We start from the raw sequence: 19,204 nt of genomic DNA, 5'->3' as shown, positions 1-19,204 counted from the left end.
GTTGAATGGGAGACTATGGAGCTTACGCAATCCTGGAGAATAATGTTTGCTGTCCTTGGTGGCAGTGTTGGTGCCAGGTCAGCTGGAACATATGTCTGTGGACATCGTGCAGTTAGTATAACGTAAAGCTTACACACCTGCACCTCCTGTGAGATCTATACAGTCCTGCGCTTTGTACAATTATAGCTTCCACGCAAACACCCCTTCTGGTCCTCAGGTGGGGACTCGGCGCTGGTTCAGACGGTGTCTGACCACATGAGTAACGCTCTGGCACGCCTCTGCATGGTGCCAACCTCAGATGCTCTCCACTATGACCTGTATGTTGTAAACTGTACATCGGGGTCTCAGCCTTGGCATTTATCCTCTTTGAATCTGACTCTGAACTATAAACTCTAAACAGACCAGGACCCGATTTGTATGGTGAATCGACGCTGGAATATTTTGGGGATTTTACTATGAATCCATGCAGATGTTCATTGGGAAGCCATTACTTTCGATTAAAAAAATAGTTTTAACATTTTGTGAATTATGTTCATTTATGCTCCAAGCAGCAACGAACTGTGACGTCACCCGTTGGTTTGTGAACGGCCGTTATGAAACCTGCAGTTCGGATTTTCTCCGGCGCCATCTTGCTAGTTCGGAGCGGTTTGGAGCAGGAAGTGACCATATTTGGACGAGCTGGGGGAGGAGCCAGCAGTGGATCTGACTGGAAACCCAAAGATACTACGTCCCGCCCACCGATAGATGTAACCTGACTGCACCACAGGCCTGTCAATCAAACACACGCCCACAAAAACAGGTCTTTTTAAGGCTTGTTTTCTAAATAATGATGTGATTATTTTCAGATGGACCTCCAGAAAACTAATAAGGAGGAGCAACTTTTGCTAACACCAACATAACTCGTGGAGAAAATGTATTGACTTCGTATTTCTTGAGACTAGTTAATTGGAAGTCTATGGCTTTTTGGAACCGACCTCTGGTGGCGCTCAGTGGTATTGCATCTTAAAACGCTTCCACATCGGCCTCATTTTTCAGACCAGGAAGCTACGAACACTTGTATTTACAGTCTGTGTGCCAAATGATAAATGAGAAGATGGACAAGCACTTAGTCGACCCTGAATTTGAGAGTATAACCGGCAGCTGTCGAGCTCAGCTTCCATAAATATTGGAAATTCTGAAATGTTTGAGCCATTCCATTTCACTGAAAGCAATCAAGATAATATCTGAGTACGCAGCCAAAAAAAAACTGAAAGTCACTGCCGGGGTGGAACTTTTAATGAAATCTGTTGAATAACCTGTTTGACCCAGACAGTCTGATCTGATGAATGCAAACACTCCATAATCACACCTTTTCTGTTCAGCACAAAAGGCTGCTGTCATTACTATTACAGCAAATTACACATCGCCCTGATGAGAGCGCGGCGCTGACCCGCTGTCAGTCTGCGCTTTTCATGAGTACAAACATGTCGATTAGTTGTCAATTATTCAATATTGAGAGCTTTCCCTGTTGTCCTGCAGCCACGATGTCTGCTTCATGTCTCAATCGTTAATCCCCCGCCCCGCTCCTCTCGTCCTTCTTATCGTTCCCCCTTTAAAATGAAACAAAACACAAAAAACAAGATACCTCCATTTTTCTTTGGACCCATCTGCATCAAACATCAACCGTGCTCTCTTCCCTCTGACTTAATCCGCAGGGATGAAAGTGAATGTCTGTGTGTGTGTGTGTGTGTGTGTGTGTGTGTGTGTGTGTGTGTGTGTGTGTGGGATGATAAAACATTGTTAATCTGGTTTCAGGGTGACTGAAGCATATAATCTCATTTCCTCCTTCAATCCCTTTTCACCCCGTTCTTTACAACTTGTCTCCTAACAACACGTATGCAGCAGAGTTCATGCATATTCAGTTATTCATAGGGCATAATCTTAGCTCATAAAATGACCGATTGGAAGAAAGGAGGTTAATAAAGGAGGTTAGGAGGTCGGTGCGAGTTGCCTTCGATGATACAAAGGCAGTAGAAACTTATGCATGAGTGCAGTCATTGTGTGTGTGCTCTAGTTGGAGCGAATTACACGGAATTAAAACAAAAATGAATTGAAGTGAATGACATGCATCCCCAAAGCAAGGAAAAAAACACACAAAAAAAACACGAGGAGGGTTTAAAAACATAAACCTATTTTCAGGTTTCCACTATCTGTGATTAAATCTGCACCGAGGTGAGATTAATGAATAAATAGGAACGTTTTACCTCTGACGGGACGTTTCCCAGTAAAAAGCTCCCGCAGAGCCGGACAACTCATCACCATTTACAGCTTTAGGGAAGCGGGTTACATGACGTGTGCTGCGTCGGCCACAGCTCCCAAAACCTGCATAGAAATAGACAACAGGGAAAAAAGAAAGCGTGAAAGTGAACTGTAAATGAACAGAAAAAGAGTGAGAGACAGTTACGTGACCCAGAAAATGTTTAAAGACGCTTTCCTCTTTTAGCTGAATGATGCCATGAAAAACCTCCACGATGTCTATTTCACCTTTAACTGTATTATCTGATATTACATGCGTAAACAATACCATAAAAACAAAACACTCTTTTATATTGATTCATTTTGTGTCTAATTTCTATACTGACTTCATTTCAGTGTAAAAGTCGTTTGTTCCTTGTTACGTATCAGCTGACAAACATAACGATTTGATATCTGCAATAAGTTAATATCAGCTGATTTATATGACATTATGAAAGATGCATAACAGAAAAACCAAAACAGTGAAGTACAATAATGCCTCGCGTGAATGGAGGATTCACTCGATGGGTAAAATCACACTCTGGACTTCTCTACTTACCGACTTCATACTTCGAGTGGAGGTGAATATTGTATATAAAGGTCACGGTGTATAATTCTGAGGAAATGACTCCTCTGTTTTGCTGAGAATTGGTGTAAAAATATCTATCTTGTCCTTCCTCCTCTTCCTCCTCCTCCCCAGGTTGACGTTAAATATAATGTTTATATATGCTGCCACCAGAGCGGTAAGGTGTGGGGAGGCAGTGTGTGTAGGTGTGTGTGTGTGACAGAGATGGAGTGTGTCTGCACTCTGCCCCAGTACTGCAGTGGTTGTACTTGATGTGTTTGGAGAACTATATTTTATGTTTCTTGCACTGCATGCCCTAAGTGACACAAATAGGCTGCTGATATGTATGTGTGTATGTGTGTGTGTGTGTGTGTGTGTGTGTGTGTGTGTGTGTGTGTGTGTGTGTGTCTGTGGTGGAAACATTTCATCATTTGACGATCATCACTCCTTGTCCTGCCTCAACACATCCCTCTTAGCTATCTTTAAGTTTTTTTTTTCTTTCCGTTTGTGAACCATTAACATCGACTCAGCGCCGTGGACTCTCCGCTGTTCATCCATCTACTGGATCTCCTCCTCCGTCCACCCCTCCGTCTCCCCGAGGCTACATGTGTACTGTAACATTCAGTGAGCACATTCGTCCGCTGACTTACCGCACGCTGTGTCGTATATGGTGTTTATAATGTCTCGTCTTCAAAGATCTGGACGTGTACCTCGCCGCTCTTATCAAGCGTCAGCAGGGAGGCACTTTGCTGCTGCACATAACCGATATTAATCTTCACGAATTCACAAGCCGATAGATCAGTCGGGGTCTACCTCAGAAAAGGTTTATTACACCGCGTGTGAAGTTAGTGCACCTTCAGCACCTCACGTCTGTGAAAATCTTCATAAATACTTCAACAAAAGACACAAAGTTAATTGAAAGTTGTGCATAGAAGTGTGTATGTTTCAGTCCTCATTTCAAATTCTGCTTTGTCCTCGAATGAAAACTTAATCATCCAACTGGCACAGTAGCGCCGAGGCTTTTGATATCCAGTAGTCGCTGGGTTTCTGTGATGGAACCATGACTGTCACAACAAAATTAGTTGAGTGACCTAGAGAGAGAGAAAAAAAAAAAACGACGGGTGAAGAAAAACAAATATCAATCAATCTTTTCTTTTTAACATCGTATAGCAGTAAAAATGACCTTCCCTTTCCCCCCAAAACTGAAAAATATAAACCTGTCCGTTCATTTTTTATGAATATGTCATGGATTTAAATGTAAAAATATAAACTATGATCTAAACCCGTGTGTGAGTGAGGCTGCCTGTGTGGGTGCGGTATGTACCGGTGGTCGACAGCGTCCCGGCTCGAGCAGACGTCTTGTACAGGGGAGCGTGGTAGAGGTCCGGCTCCGGCACGTAGTTCTGCTGCGGCTCGAAGTGAACTATCGGCAGCGCGCTGTTCATCACCCGTGGCAACGCATCCTCGATCACCATGTTGACGTCGTCCCAGCGACTGGCGTCCATGAAAATGCCGTGAACGAGAACACCATCCTTCGGCTCCGGCAGCTGTTGAGTCCACAAATGAGACAGAGGACGGTGGAGTCAGAAGAATAGAAGGATTTGCCTCAATATGATGTGTTCAAAGTTATTTATTTTTGAATCTGAGTCCACAGGGAATTAAACTGTGTATAACAAAAAATATTATACCAGTAATAAATGATTAATCTCTGTTCCGTTAAATATGAAAACCAGCCATCAACCTGGAAGCAGCTGTAAACTAAAAAATATGACTTCTACCAACATAAATGTAGTTTTTGAGTCAATATATATCAGACTAACAGTTATTATGTATTATATCTTCTGCTTGAGCCATTAGACTCATTAACATACTATGGAGAAAAAAATGGCACCAATCAGATGAAGAATTCAGAATCTTACAGCAAAAACCTCTTCTTTTTTTTTTCAGTACCTCATCATCCATGTCCAGTTTTGCCGTGTTGGCCAGAGAACATACAGCCTCGCTAACAGCGACCTCATCCCTGTACATTGGCACCATGTTGAAGCGGAAGTTGAGCTCATCAATGGGCAAATTATAAAACCGGGCATGATTCTGCAGAACCCCTACAGGCCGGCAGGAAGAGGAGAAAATAAAAAATAACAAAACATTGTGTCATTTTGCAAAATGTAAGTTTGTGAGTTTGTAGTTAATAACAAAATAAAAATGAATCCCTTTATTTTTTGAGTAAATTTACTTGAGAGAATGGTCAAAAGGCTCGTTATAATTCTAGGAAATATTGCAGCAGCTTTGAAATCCCCCTTCCGGTTAAGGGCTCATTAAAAAACATGGAAGATATTTTGGGGCTGCGGCGTTTTACCGGTGAGAAAGCCTTGAGGGAAGAAGAACCCTGAGATCCAGAAAGATTTGGGCGGACCACGTGTAATCCAAGCCTGGCAAGAGAAGACAAGAAAGAGGAAAGAGAGAGATTAATTAAAATAGGTGTGTATCTTCAAATAACTTTCTTAATGTCCTTGTCGTCTGTGTGCTACGCTGCATTACGGGAACTCTTCTTACTTATGGGGACCCAAAAGCGCCTTAGTGACTCCAGGTGGATTCTGTCTTCTGAGGGTAGAAAATGTGTGCAGTTGGACCCATCACTTTATGAGCTAATGCAATTCTCCCCTTTGGTGTGTGTGTGTGTGTGTGTGTGTGTGTGTGTGTGTGTGTGTGTGTGTGTGTGTGTGTGTGTGTGTGTGTGTGTGTGTGTGTGTGTGTGTGTGTGTGTGTGACTTTTAGGGATTGTGCAATACACATGTTCAGACCATTCTCACGGAAGAGCAGCCCTCAGTCAGGGGAGATGAACCAAGTGCTTAAAGAGGGTGAACAGGGAGACAGAAATAGTCTCCGCCTCAGTGATAAACATAAGAGTGGGCATGTGTTCATGCTGTTTCCTTTCACACACATACAAAAATAAATAAATAAACACATGGAAATACACACACACAAAAACAATCAAACCAGCAGATTTCTTCTGTCATGTCAGTCAATTACTTAAAGAGAGACTTGAGCCAGAAGAAGAACGCCCATCACATCCATGTTGTCATTCATCGCTGATTAATTGATATGATTTTAGTTATAGTTGGCTTTACTGAGACAAATTACACAAACTCATTCCAACTCAAGGTTAGAAAAGTTCACATTCAAGCATGTGTGTGTGTGTGTGTGTGTGTGTGTGTGTGTGTGTGTGTGTGTGTGTGTGTGTGTGTGTGTGTGTGTGTGTGTGTGTGTGTGTGTGTGTGTGTGTGTGTGTGTGTGTGTGTTGTGCCTGCAGTCTTTAACAGACCTGGATGAAGGAGGTTCTGAGGACCAGGTCTCGGACCCAGGACGACAGCGGTTTGAGGGAAGGGTAGGCAGAGTTTTCCCAGTGGGTGGGAACCTGGTTGTTCAGGAAGCTGGTGTAGATCCGATCCATTTCTTCTGACATCACGACCAGACCCGCTATTGCCTTCTGCAGAGTGACAAGAGATATCTGGGAAACACACACACACACACACACACACACACACACACACACACACACACACACACACACACACACACACACACACACACACACACACACACACACACACACACACACACACACACACACACACACACACACACAAAATCTCTTATTACAATACGAGAGTAGAAAGGACATAAGAGATCTCTGATAATATTGTTTTCGTTTGTGTTGTTTTCTTCGTGCGTGTGTGTGTGTGTGTGTGTGTGTGTGTGTGTGTGTGTGTGTGTGTGTGTGTGTGTGTGTGTGTGTGTGTGTGTGTGTGTGTGTGTGTGTGTGTGTGTGTGTGTGATTGTTTCACCCTGAGAACTCTGAGCAGGTTGTTGAATCTGTCTACCTCCTGGCCCAAAACGGTTGTGAGGGAGCTGAGGCGGCCGTTTGTGTCTCGGACAAACAGTGTTTCTATGGCTTCATCCATGTCCAGACGCTCTGCACACAGACAGGCAGGCGGAGGAACGTCAACAATGACCGAGATGTATGCGGTGGTTTATCTGTGTGTGTGTGTGTGTGTGTGTGTGTGTGTGTGTGTGTGTGTGTACCAGGTAGCTTGGCTAGTATAGATTCAGCGAGCTTGCAGACGATATCATCGCTACTTTTGGCTCCGTCCTGCGCTGAAGAACGAGGATTCACATCCATTATGGTGCTGATAAGAGTCATGGTTTCCTGGCGCTGTGGAGACACACACACACACACACACACACACGCACGCACGCACGCACACACACACACACACACACACACACACACACACACACACACACACACACACACACACACACACACACACAGCAGTGTAAGATGAACACAGAAGGATAGTGATTCATGATTATAATCCTACATGTAGACAAACATATAAACAATATATTTTAAGGAATGAGGTGAAATATAATCTACACATTCCTCAAAAAAACACCAACAAAAGATAATTTACAACATCTGCTCTCATTTGATTCTATCATGAAAACTATAAATCATATGCACAATGATATATAATAATAAAGATAGAGATTTTGTTTCAGTGAGATCCTCCTGTTATTGTTTCAGTGCTGCTTCCTCACCTGGAAAGCCAGGTTGGCATTCTCATGCATGCCAAAAACCTCGGGATCATCTATGATTGGAAGACTCTCGATGTAATTCTTGTATCGCTGAAGATCATTCGTCTCCGGGGCGAAGTAAATACCTGACACATCGTGGGGAAAAAAAAACATGAATCCAGAGAAAATATACGGTATGTGAGCATCAGCATGAACACAATTCTGCAAACACCCCACGCACTTGCTTTATTGAATCCCATATTCCTCTGAAGTGTTTTCTGTTATTTCGTGCTGCATATATTTAAAAAAAAAAAAAAAAAAAAAAATATATATATATATATATATATATATATACACTTTACAAAGAGCGAGAAGGCAAATGAGCAACACCTGAGCAGGAGTACGTGTAGCCGTCCTGCAGAGTTTCAGGAGAGAAGAAGCTTTTGAGGATGGTCCTGAGGCAGCGCTGGTCCCAGGCGTCCGTCACTCGGCCTCCGTATGTGATCTCACCTGTGGAGCACAGAGACCACAGAAGGTGCCTTAGTGTTGTTCACTGATGGAAGAGATGGTAGTTTTTAATGATGATGATTCCACTCACAGTCATTATAAAACACTTAGTGAAAGCAAGAGAATCTATGTTTGTAAAATTTGAATTACCATCAAGTGGACTTTTATTACAAAGAGCGAAGAAATCGATCTTGGAGGTGACATTATATGTGGTGACATTTTCCTCGAGGCTGCCAAGTGTATTGTTGTCCTACTTCTTCTCCGCAGGTTAAAAATCTCGCTGCATCATGTCACTTATCCTGATGACCTCTGACGGCTACAAAATATCAACCTGAGGCCAGAAATACCATCAACTGAATGCAGACTGGGGATCTGAAACCCACCGATAGCTGTAACCTGACTGCACCACAGGCCTGTCAATCAAACAGACACAACCGAGGAAAATCTCAGTGTAATGATGAGAAAGAATCCAAAAGAGAGAGACAGGGCTGCATTACCAAAGAGGGAAAAAAAGGAAGAACAAATTTTAAAATACATCAGACAATCCATACTTTCTGAAAAGACACACATAGTTATGTAAGAGAGTAAAAAAGGGGAATGAATAATCAGACAAATCTCTGTTGAAAGCCTTTGGTAAGCTCCAGGCATGGTAGAGAGTCTTTTTTTTGTGCACAAGTAGAGGGGAACTGTTCCCTTTAAAAGATGAAACGCAATATCATGCTTGGCTTGAGCCCAAATTCTTTCCCTGAAAGAAACGTGTAGCTCCCGAGGACCGTTAGAATTAAGGATTAAACTAATAACACGACAGCGTGATAACAACAATGAGAGACATCCATTTGATACGGTGCGCTCCGCCGGGACCGAACCACCAAATAATCATTCAGAGGTGTAATTGAAAACCAGATTAAGGAAACAAATGAACTTTACAGATATGATGAGCATTGTTAATGAAAGGGGTGATGATGCCTCCCTCTTCTTTCTCATAACTTTCAAGATGTCTGTCGTGGAAGTACAGGAAAAACAATATCAAACAAGGAATTGGATTAGTTTCCATATCTGGGCCGAGACTACATGATACAATTAAAACTACATTTAAAAAAGTTTCATGTTTGAAAATGTATCTTTAAACAAATCAATAAAAAAACAAAACTCATTTGACAAATAAGGAAAAAACTCTGAAGCAGAACTCCACTTAGTACAGTAGTTCTAATAAATCTGTTCTGGGAGTTTTCTGGCAAACAATATGCCATCTAAACTTGAAAATGAAAATGCACAAACTGTGCTGAGGAGCTTGAAGAAGAGCTTTGCTTTGCATGGGAGCATCTGTTCTTTTCATTTTATTTCTATAAAACACAGACGGGGGCGGAGGGGGGGGGCACACGTGAAAGTTAGGTGAGTGAGAGACAAACAAACTCGGGATCACAGCTGCTGAACGAAGTGAAATTGTGTGACTGAACTGTAAAGCTTTGTCAAATCAGCAAACATTTCGCTTTACCCATTTCATGTCATGCTCAAATGTTTTTGTTGTTTACTAAACAACAGAGGAGTGTCTGTTCCTGGCAACACAACAAACATGACAGCGACATGGGGATAGATAAAGACTGTTTGCTGCCTTCTTTATATCTGAATAATCTGGAGTTTGAAATAATTCTTCACTTCGCAATTATATTTTCAAACATAAATACACTTTTTGCACAAGGATATGCACTCGTGTGTAATTATTAAAGGTTTCCGGCCCTAATAATTTGAAATCATGTTACATTTTCAGTGCCCCCCCCCCACACACACACACACACAACTCTTGTACAACATGTATCTGTTCACGCTGCCCTACCGGTGATGTAGATGAGAGCGTCCCACGGGATGATGCCGTCTTTGCAGTAGAGGTCGAGGTTGAGCAGCGCACACTCTCTGTCACTGTCGTTGAACTCATAGCGGATGTTCCAGCCCAGCGGACCGAACTTCTTCCGCTCCTAAGACACGAAGAAAAACGACGTGTTTCAGGACATAATGCAGAGCGCATGTAAACTACATCAGAGCGCACGAAAGCGGTGATGATCGGGTGAGCGCAGGTAAACCTGGATGATGGCGTGGAAGAAGCTGATTCCAAAGATGATCTTCCTCCACTGGTGTCCCAGAACGTGCTCTTCGAAGAAATCGGCGGTGATCTCTGTGAAGGCACGACGCATGTTGGCTCGCAGGCCTTTAGGAGGCTCGTTAGTCACCTGGCAACGACAACACGGAGACCCGCGGATCAATGGTCACTGCTGAGAGTTGCAACACATCAACATCCGGTCAAGAGTAATGTCTAATAATACATTTTCAGATCTATGAAGGGATGAAATTTTGGGTCATAAAAGCCCATGAAATTAAAAAAAAAAAAAAAAAAAAAATCGTAAAATAAAACAGTATAAAACTTGATTTCCAACACGGCCTGGCATTCCTGATTATTGCAATACTGTTTGTACCGACACTGTGACTTCCTTTGTAGAAGAAGACACCAGTTTCTGCCCTTATTTTTCAGCTAATTACAAAGCACACAAAATGTCACTTAACTGCCCCATAAAAAAACAAATCACATCCATTTAGCATCTTCACATATTGCATTTCATAACCAGTCTGCCTTATCCCAAAAAACCCAACTGCAGAGACTTTATCTGCTGCCTCCGCATAGAAACATCGGTTCCTCTGTAATTAATAAGCTTTCTTCAACCTACTATCTCTACAACACACAGCGATATTGAAATGAATTATGCAAACAAATGTACAAATGCAATACGTGCTGCGTGAACTGGAAGTTTCCCCCCAGATGTTTAGGAGACTCAACTCAGTATGAATATTTAAAACTTTCTTTCCAGACATTTGGGTGGGAAGTAGTATGATGAAGAGCAATGTACAAAGACTACTGCTCACTGCCGAGAATACAGATTTGTTCCAAACTGAACTTTTTCCACACTGGATGTGAATGTAAAAATACCGGCACCATTAATCCCGCGGAGCAAACTTGGACAGACAATCCTCGAAATGAAAAGAACTTAAGTAGAATGAGATTTTGGCGGCGCATTGACTTTATGTGTGTCACTACCTTGACTGAGTTCTGGAGCACCGTAACAGGAAACACTTTGGTGGGCATTGAACTGAGAAACAAACGGAAGCTGTCGTGGATTAATGTCTCTGCACAGAAACAGAAAGAAACATTATTCAAAAGCTATAAACAAAAGAAAAATAATCTAATGGATATCTCCAAAAAAAAAAAAATGCACTTAAGTGTTTTTTTTTCCCCCCACAAACACAAACCCTGTGAAAAACAACCCCAAAACACCAACAATTTATTAATTTGCGTGTCTGTAACATCAGTTTTGCCGTGTGCACATTGCTTCGGGTTGGCTGATGTATTTTCTATATTTCTTCTGAGTTTTTTTTTTTTTTTTTTTTTTGCTGCAGTGTGCTGGGCCATACTTACAGAGTTGTGCTGTATAAGTAACAGAAAAGTTACCCGAGTCAGCAAATATTTTCTGCATCTTTTAACAGTCGTATTTACGCATGCCATAAATCTGGCATATTATATCATGGAGACGTGCTTAAAATAATAATTACAATAAGTTGGAAATAAAAATCACGTTCACCTAAATATGTGTAGGAGACTTCTATGGCTTGTCTTGAAAAACACTCCTTACAATCACTACTTCTGAGATGGCAAGGGCAACGATGGATGTCCAAACGCCACATTTAGGGAAAATACTGCAGGCTGAAATAAAGAGTAATCATCCTTAAATGTTTATTAGCTGCAATACTGACTTTAATTTGTATGTGTCAGTATCTATTTAACTTCAATATTTTTTAATTAACTACACACTCTGTACTGCTGAGTAATTTTGCTTTCCACATCAAGTTATGTTTAAAAACTTGTGAAAATGTGACACTATGTCAGCACACGGGTTCAAATGTGAGGTGCCCGTTGGAAAAGCAGCAGCTGCAGTTTCTACACAGGATGAACTCAGGCACAGTGTTCAGTGTAGGTCACCCACTTTTGGGCTGCGCTCAACCCTCAAAACAAATTGCTGTGCTTATGCATGTAAAGTGGAAGAACATAGACTTTTAAGCATTACAAATTTGCCATCGGTTAAGCGGTGCAAGTGAAAGGTGAGCAGTCAGTCTAGCTGACTAAGTGGCAGGATTTCTGTTCTGTTGGATCAGATGTGCCTGTGACTTTGGACTAAAACGCTTCCTGCGTAGACACGCTGCAAACGTTTCTATGTTCATGTCAGTATTAGTACCGGGCTCGTTGAAACTCTTTATGAGCTCCTCCATGGCTAACATCCAGGAGACAGCCAGATGGCAGTTCTGCAGGAAGACCCATTTGCCAGTCTTCAGCGCCGCATGGATCATCTTCTCTGCTATCGGCCCCTGGCCTTGACCCAATGAGATGGACTCCACCCTGAGCAACATGGGAGAAATAGAAGTCCCACTGTGATCACCTGGAAATACGGATTATTTTTTGTTTTTCGTCTACATTTCAAATTTCTCTCACAGTACGCTTTGGTAAAGTTAGAGGGATTGTAAGTAAACTTGGGTACAACATGCTCATGCTCTGTTTCACATCAGCTTTAAAAAAAAATTATTAAAAAAAAAAAAAATTATACCTATCGAGACACCCTCTCTCATTTGCAAAACGCTGGAAGGCCCCCATGGGGTCGGATCCTGTGCTGAGGATGAAGACCAGCGGGGTGGAGGGGGACATGTCATTGTAGAGATTAGTCAGGTCAATTGGGGGGTTTTCCACAAACTGCTTCCCCAGGTTGACAATCACAAACTCGGTCGCTGCGAAAACCACCTGCATGGGAGAGGGAGGAAGAAAGTCAAAGAGTAACATCAAAGGATCACCGAGGGTTCGGAAAATATGCAGCGAGAAAATAAGGAAGTAAAGTAGGTTATATTTTCTATAACAGATGTAAGTACTGTGAGCTTCAACAATTAAAAACGTAAAGAAATGCATACCGAAAAAAAAGAATACATGTTTTTGAATTTAAGCTGTTGTTATACAAGATGTGTGTGTTGAGATTACATTTTTTATTGTTCACAAAAAAATAAGCTTATTCAGCTGGTTTCGGGTGGAGCTCAGCTATGTGAATAAATGTTAATAAACATGAGTAGCTCTTGGAGCTCCCAGAGGAAGAAAGGCTGGAGACCCCTGGTGTACACATTAATTAGAAAAAATTGATTCCGCTGTGGAGAAGTTGCGCTGAAGGCTGCAGGCCATTATAATTTTAAATTAGTGTACTTAGCCAAATCTTTGCTTAGCTGTATTATACAAAATGGACAAATATTACGCTTCAAAACCTCAAATAAATATCTTTCCGCAGGCTCACCTTCTCCTCCATGAAGCTCTTGATGAGAACTAACTTCTGGAAGGTTCCCAGCCTCTCATTCCAGAAGCCTTTTATGTCCTGTTTCTCCTCGTTGGCCTTCCCGAGAGGTGGCAGCTCTGACACGTAGCCGTCCCATATCCCTGGATTAATAGATGCTTCAAAACGTCCTACAGGAGAGGAAACTCATTTAATGCAACACAAATCTGACACGCACTTTTTAAGACCTTTGCGGAGAAATAATGGTGAAAGAATGATCAGAATATTAAATCCTGACAGCGACACATGATTTATATGAAAGTCAAACATATAGCAGAAACATGAATGTATATTTATTCTTGTTAGATCAACCAGAAGAACAGAGGGGTTGGGTTACCTAGCTTGACATCAATATGGGTTCTAGTGATTTCCTTGGCGATGTCCTTGAAGCAGGGCAGTGTGTCCTCCAGATCACAACAGGTCTGCCAGTAAAACTCACTTAGCCACGGCACATCTGGCCGTTCCACCAAGCCCTACGAAACAGGGAAATAGGAGAGGAGACGGTCACAACAGCAAATGGGGGGTGGAGGGGAGATGGAGGACGGACCTTGAGAAGAGAGGTGGCGGAGAATTAAAGGATGTCAATAAAAGCGTCATGTGGAGGGTGATTCCCAAACATCTGAGGCAGGTAGATGTAAGAGATGCAAAGACAAATTTGAGAAGCATTTGAAATTAGAAAGAGAAGAGCAGATGATGGATGTATGGAAGCTGCGAAGCAAAAAAACACAGGACAGGCACACAGACAGGGGAAGGAGAAGAGAAGAAGGACACAATTAGCATGAGGATCACGACGACAAGCAGGCAGCACCTCCAGCCTAACTAATGCCATATAAATGAGAACCAAATGGTGTGCGAGTACAAGAAATAAACCCTCGGGTGGCACTGACTGATCTACACCTTGGTCTCAAAACCCGTCTGAACTCGTCAATAAAACCAGAGCGAAATCTCAAAGGTTCTTTTATTCATTGCCCTATTCCACCCTTTTCTCTTATTCACCGACCGAGCCACCGCTCCGTCCCACCGGGGTTGGAGGGAGAAGATAAGAAGTGCAGAGAGCTGCAAAAGAGAAAGAAGAGACAGAGGAAGGACGAAAGAAAACCATTGAAATGTAAGCAGGTCAGGCTATTCTGAGGTCAGCTGAAGCTAATTTAGCCCTTCTGAAGGTGTCCTGAAGGGCCCAATGTTCGACTCCAGGCATCGAGACTTTTTCATTAATTGCTGAAGGTCCATTACTGAGCTGCATGCAGGCTGAATGGACGGCCTGAAAAACCGAGATATTTCTTATCCCTCTTTCACAGAAATATGTGTTTCGTCAACAGACTGAATTTCTCATGCTGCATGTCCTTTTGTCTGCCTCTTATTGTCTGCGTTTCCATCAGTCTCAGGAGTTCGGCAGCAATAAGCTGGCCAGAAGACAGAGACAGAAGAGGGCTTTTCTTTTCTCTTTCTGACATTAGATGGGGAGAAAATGAAAATATTGCCAACGGGCCAACGGGAAAGTAAAACAACACCTGGTTTATCTGCAGTTAAAGAGGATCCGGCTGAATAAACTGTAACAAATGTCTACATTTTCTTCGAATTACATGACCGCCTGAATTCATGACACATTTGGAAACTGTCCGTTATCGCTCTATTTCTATTTCTGCAGGCCATTAGACCTCATGCTTTATGATTTGTTCTGGCTTCAGTGGTCAAATCTCCTTACTGACGGTTCACATTTCTGATACCCAAACTCAGAATGGCTGAATTGATGTAGTTTGGCTATTTAGCTATTTTCACAATAACTGTTTTCTGTTGCACCAACTAGGTGTAAATTCAGAATAAGCTTAGTTTGAATGTAGCAGACATGTCACACTATAACTTTATCAACCTCTATTTCATAGTGAAGGTTATTTACAACCTACATTAGAAATAGAACTTCAACTTTACACCTTCCCGAAGCTGGTCTATGGAAGACCAATTTTTATCTTCAATGTTTACAATTGTGCAACAGACAGCTGGTGTCAGTTCAACATTATGACTGCAAATTTTTGCATCCGTGAATACCGCTGATACGATATTTAAAGTCCCGCCCACTTGATAGATTTTCATCTGACTGCAGCATTTTATGAACTGCTGGACTTGATTTCCCAGCTCACCTTTTCCAGGGAGGAAGCTCCTCTTAGGAACTGCTGCCACTCCCCATCAGAGATCTCCCCCCGCTGCCTCATGATCTCTACACACAACATGAAGCTGTAGATAAGCTTGTGCTGCTCGAAGAGGCCGCGGGACACATTGGTGTAGGACGTGAGCAAGATCTGGTTCAGCAGGATCTGGAGACGTACTTCCAACACGCTGCTCTGCTCTGATGTTTCGATGGTAGAGTTAAAGAGCTGTGGGTTGAGAAAGAAACCAAAACCAGAGCGTAAAACTAAATCAGTACGTTGCATGTGCACTTGAAGCATTTTCTGAGACTATTCCTCACAAAATCTGGATGAAAATTTGTTTTGAATTAAAAAAAAGTAAAAGCCTGGTTCCTGTCGCCTACTTGTTTAAAGTACTTGAGGGAGAACTGGTACATGGGATCGATCTCAGAGAGACTGGCGATGACAAAGTACAAGACTGAGCCTCGGGTGGCCACAGGTCTGTAGCGCTCCCTCGCAGAGTCGATCATCAATTCGGTGGCTTCTGCCTCCTCCAAACGATGCTTTATGGTCTCTGATGTCACCTTGAGGATGGCGGACACAGAGCAGGAAAAATAAAAGAGAAGAGCAGGGAAGAAGAAAACAAAAAGGACAGAAGAAGAACAGCAAAGGACGTTTAAAACAGAGATTAAAATGACGATGACAGGTAAAACAAATTCCATCCTCATTCAACCTAATAGCACAGAGCAAGATTATCCAAATGAACTCTGCTTAATCCCCACCTTTGACTCTTGGAGAGTCTGAACGAGCTCCTCATTGTCGAGTATGTTCCCCTCAGAGGCGAAGAGGAGCTTCAGGATGCGATCTTCGATATCTTTCAGCTGGTTGCGGTCAGCGTTGATGCGCACAATCAGCTCATTTCTCTGCTGCTCGAGATGTGGACTCTCAAGACGAACCACATCACTTCAAAGAAGGTAATGGATTCCAGGAAGATTGAAACATGAAAGGGTTTCAGGAGTTTGTGAGGAGGAAAGGGAGAAGAAAAGAGAGTGCAATATGCAAATAATATTACAATGGTACATACAAGTATATATATATACAATTATATGAATTATATGTAAATTATGTAAATCAGATCATTTGGGTAAGACTCAATATGAGATTTTCATTTGTGTGTGTGTGTGTGTGTGTGTGTGTGTGTGTGTGTGTGTGTGTGTGTGTGTGTGTGTGTGTGTGTGTGTGTGTGTGTGTGTGTGTGTGTGTGTGTGTGTGTGTGTGTGTGTGTGTGTGTGTGTACCTGAGCAGCTGGTCCTCCAAGCCAGACTTAGTCACAGTGAAATTGATGATTGTAACTTTGATACAAACCTGTAACGCAGAAACAACAACTGAACTACACTCAAATGAAGCTTTTCAACTACACTAAAATGTCTAAGTTGGAAACCACATTTTCTTTGGTGGCAGCCAGTCACCCACTTATACAGCTACAATTCTACACGTGCACCACATATTCATTTGCTAAACTCAAGTCATGTCGCTCTGAATCATCGGTGCATGTTCAACTAAAAAAGATTTTTAGACTGTCAAATGCTTTCAGGCTGTCTGTTACTGCCTTCATGCACCGCTGGTCTGATTGAATTAACACTTGAGTAAAAGCTCGCCCTCCCAGGGTGTTCCTGCCCTCCTGGGTTCCTGTGAACTAAAGGGCATAGCACATCGGGCTAGCTGGCAGGTGACCGCATCTCCACAATCTCTGCAAACCTTTCCTGATGCCGAGCACTTATTTCACCAGCAGGCATGTTGCTGCTGTGGCAGAAGGGGCCACAAAGGTTCTTGTGTGTGCTGCTGTTTTTATTCCAGAAAATACATGTTTTTTTTGGCACGCCTATAAATATCTGGTTGTCATAGTTGAGTTGTTTGGGATTTGTTTGTTTTTTATAAAACCACTGAAGCAGAGGTCTGTTGGTTGCAGTTAAACCTAAAACTTCTTAGTGATTTTCTTTGCCTCTCTGAATGCACACCTGTTGATGCAGCGTAGGTAGTTGAATGTCATTGTTAATCAATCAGGCAATCAATATTTCTGCATAGAGAGCTTTTCATACAATGTGGTGCACTTCAAAGTGCTTAACGGATGATTGACAGGCCAATAACAAGACAGGCAGTTGTAGACCAAAAATAAAGTAATAATGATTAAATAATTTAAGAATATTTTAAAAAATAAAATGTAAAACGGAGTAAAAAGAAAAAAATGTTTTTTAGAAAACAACATAAAACAATAGTGGTAAAAGAAATATAACTATTACAAATAGATCAATTACAAGGCGTTGCTAGAGCTAACAAATAAACTCCACGTTTTAACCATAGTTTTCCTGAATGTGAAGATTATAAGGAGTGTGAGTGATGTCCTTACCTCCGGCAGGTAGTGTGGGTTGGCCATCTTAGTGGTCATATAGAACTTGAAATTTTTGTCATAGTCTATATCTGAGTCTCCGAGTCGGATCAACGTTCGTCCGCCGGCCACAAACGTCTGCTTCAGCAGGACGGGCTCCAACGCTGGATCCAGGTTCTCCTTCAGCTGTACACACATAGTACAAGAATGTACACGCACATACAAAAAACACGCAACACACTCAGAGCACAAAAAAAATGTTGCTCAGTGAAGGTTTCATAGTTCAATTAATGGAAGTAGCTCAACTCTTAAATTATACACAGTTATCGAACTATATTTAACCATAAATCTTCTCCTTCATAATTGAGGCTGTTTCACCGCGACATGTGTGGTGTGTTCCCACCTCCTCCAGCAGCACAGGCATGCCCATGCGTATGGCGTTCTCCAGGGTACGGAGGAAGTTCGGGTCGGTCAGTTTGATCACCTTCAGACCGTTTTTAGCCTCCTTGGAGCGGATCCACCGGTTGGCCTGAGGGTTGAAGAAATAACATTTATCTAATGCCATTAAAAAAAAAATGACCTCCACATACTTTGTGTTACCTGATGTAAACAATGGAAACCAATGGTACTGTAATGCAGCATGAAACAAACAATACTGCACGTGAGTCCGGTGTTATGGAAGTGTTCAATACGTATATCATCTCCTGCGTATTATTAGTCTGTTAGACATAATTGGACAAGGAAACCTTTCCAAAAAGGTCTGTCAGAATATCTGTCTAACTTGTATGTGCATCTCTACCTCAGTGTAAAGAGAAATAGAACAACTCAAATGAAAAACAGCAACACAGGAAAAGGAGGGAAAAAAGCTCAAACTTCGCCGGAGTGAAAAACTGGGATCGTCAGTCGTCAAGACGAGAACCAGAGAGCCAAAAAAAAAGGCCTAAGTTGTGACAATATCTTCATCTTGTACATGCTTCTGGGGCAGGGTGCAGTCGATAACTTTGTTTATGACTCTGTCTGACAGGAACTTCTTTGTTAGGAGAGATTTTTCTGTTCTTTTAGGCTTGTGGTGCAGCCGTGTAGCGAATGTTTCAGATAAAATAAAACACCAGGCTCACCTGATCCTGCGGGTCGATCATGAGAGGCCAGCGGCGGCCCCCGGCCACCAGGATCCCATTCTCCGTAGAAACAGTGTCCCGAGGCAGCCCTTCGGTGTTCCACTGGCGAATGACGTATGGATCTCCTAGAATGTTGATCAGGCTGAAGCTGGAGCTGATGGGGATGCTCAGCACCTGGCACTGTCTTATCCATTCTTCAATTAGCTGGTGAGAAGGGAGCACACACACACACACACACACACACACAC

At 42.3% G+C, this 19,204-nt stretch overlaps 1 protein-coding gene across 1 annotated transcript in view; it reads right to left on the bottom strand.

Annotated features, from left to right (window-relative positions):
* Positions 1–3,678: 3,678 nt before the first annotated feature.
* Positions 3,679–19,204, bottom strand: part of dnah6 (dynein, axonemal, heavy chain 6) — a 51,050-nt gene continuing 35,524 nt past the window's right edge. The window contains exons 59-81 of the mRNA XM_069704872.1: positions 18,957–19,160; positions 18,242–18,367; positions 17,860–18,024; positions 16,750–16,817; positions 16,235–16,415; positions 15,857–16,036; positions 15,468–15,701; positions 13,667–13,802; positions 13,294–13,460; positions 12,568–12,758; positions 12,202–12,362; positions 11,010–11,098; positions 10,003–10,149; positions 9,759–9,897; positions 7,808–7,927; positions 7,442–7,563; positions 6,923–7,052; positions 6,685–6,812; positions 6,162–6,347; positions 5,196–5,268; positions 4,790–4,941; positions 4,164–4,386; positions 3,679–3,930 (exon numbers count right to left, since the gene is read on the bottom strand). Coding sequence (XP_069560973.1) covers positions 3,827–3,930; positions 4,164–4,386; positions 4,790–4,941; positions 5,196–5,268; positions 6,162–6,347; positions 6,685–6,812; positions 6,923–7,052; positions 7,442–7,563; positions 7,808–7,927; positions 9,759–9,897; positions 10,003–10,149; positions 11,010–11,098; positions 12,202–12,362; positions 12,568–12,758; positions 13,294–13,460; positions 13,667–13,802; positions 15,468–15,701; positions 15,857–16,036; positions 16,235–16,415; positions 16,750–16,817; positions 17,860–18,024; positions 18,242–18,367; positions 18,957–19,160 — 3,426 coding nt within the window. The 3' untranslated portion in view covers positions 3,679–3,826. The remainder of the gene's footprint in view (positions 3,931–4,163; positions 4,387–4,789; positions 4,942–5,195; positions 5,269–6,161; positions 6,348–6,684; positions 6,813–6,922; positions 7,053–7,441; positions 7,564–7,807; positions 7,928–9,758; positions 9,898–10,002; positions 10,150–11,009; positions 11,099–12,201; positions 12,363–12,567; positions 12,759–13,293; positions 13,461–13,666; positions 13,803–15,467; positions 15,702–15,856; positions 16,037–16,234; positions 16,416–16,749; positions 16,818–17,859; positions 18,025–18,241; positions 18,368–18,956; positions 19,161–19,204) is intronic.

Source organism: Brachyistius frenatus, unplaced genomic scaffold (assembly GCF_029030835.1).
Source record: "Brachyistius frenatus isolate BFR_SWC_R1_liver_20210118 unplaced genomic scaffold, ASM2903083v1 Contig_53, whole genome shotgun sequence".
In the NCBI taxonomy this organism is placed as follows: Eukaryota; Metazoa; Chordata; class Actinopteri; family Embiotocidae; genus Brachyistius; species Brachyistius frenatus.
The sequence above is the reverse complement of the archived record's forward strand: the minus strand, read 5'-3'. Positions and strand labels throughout refer to the sequence as shown.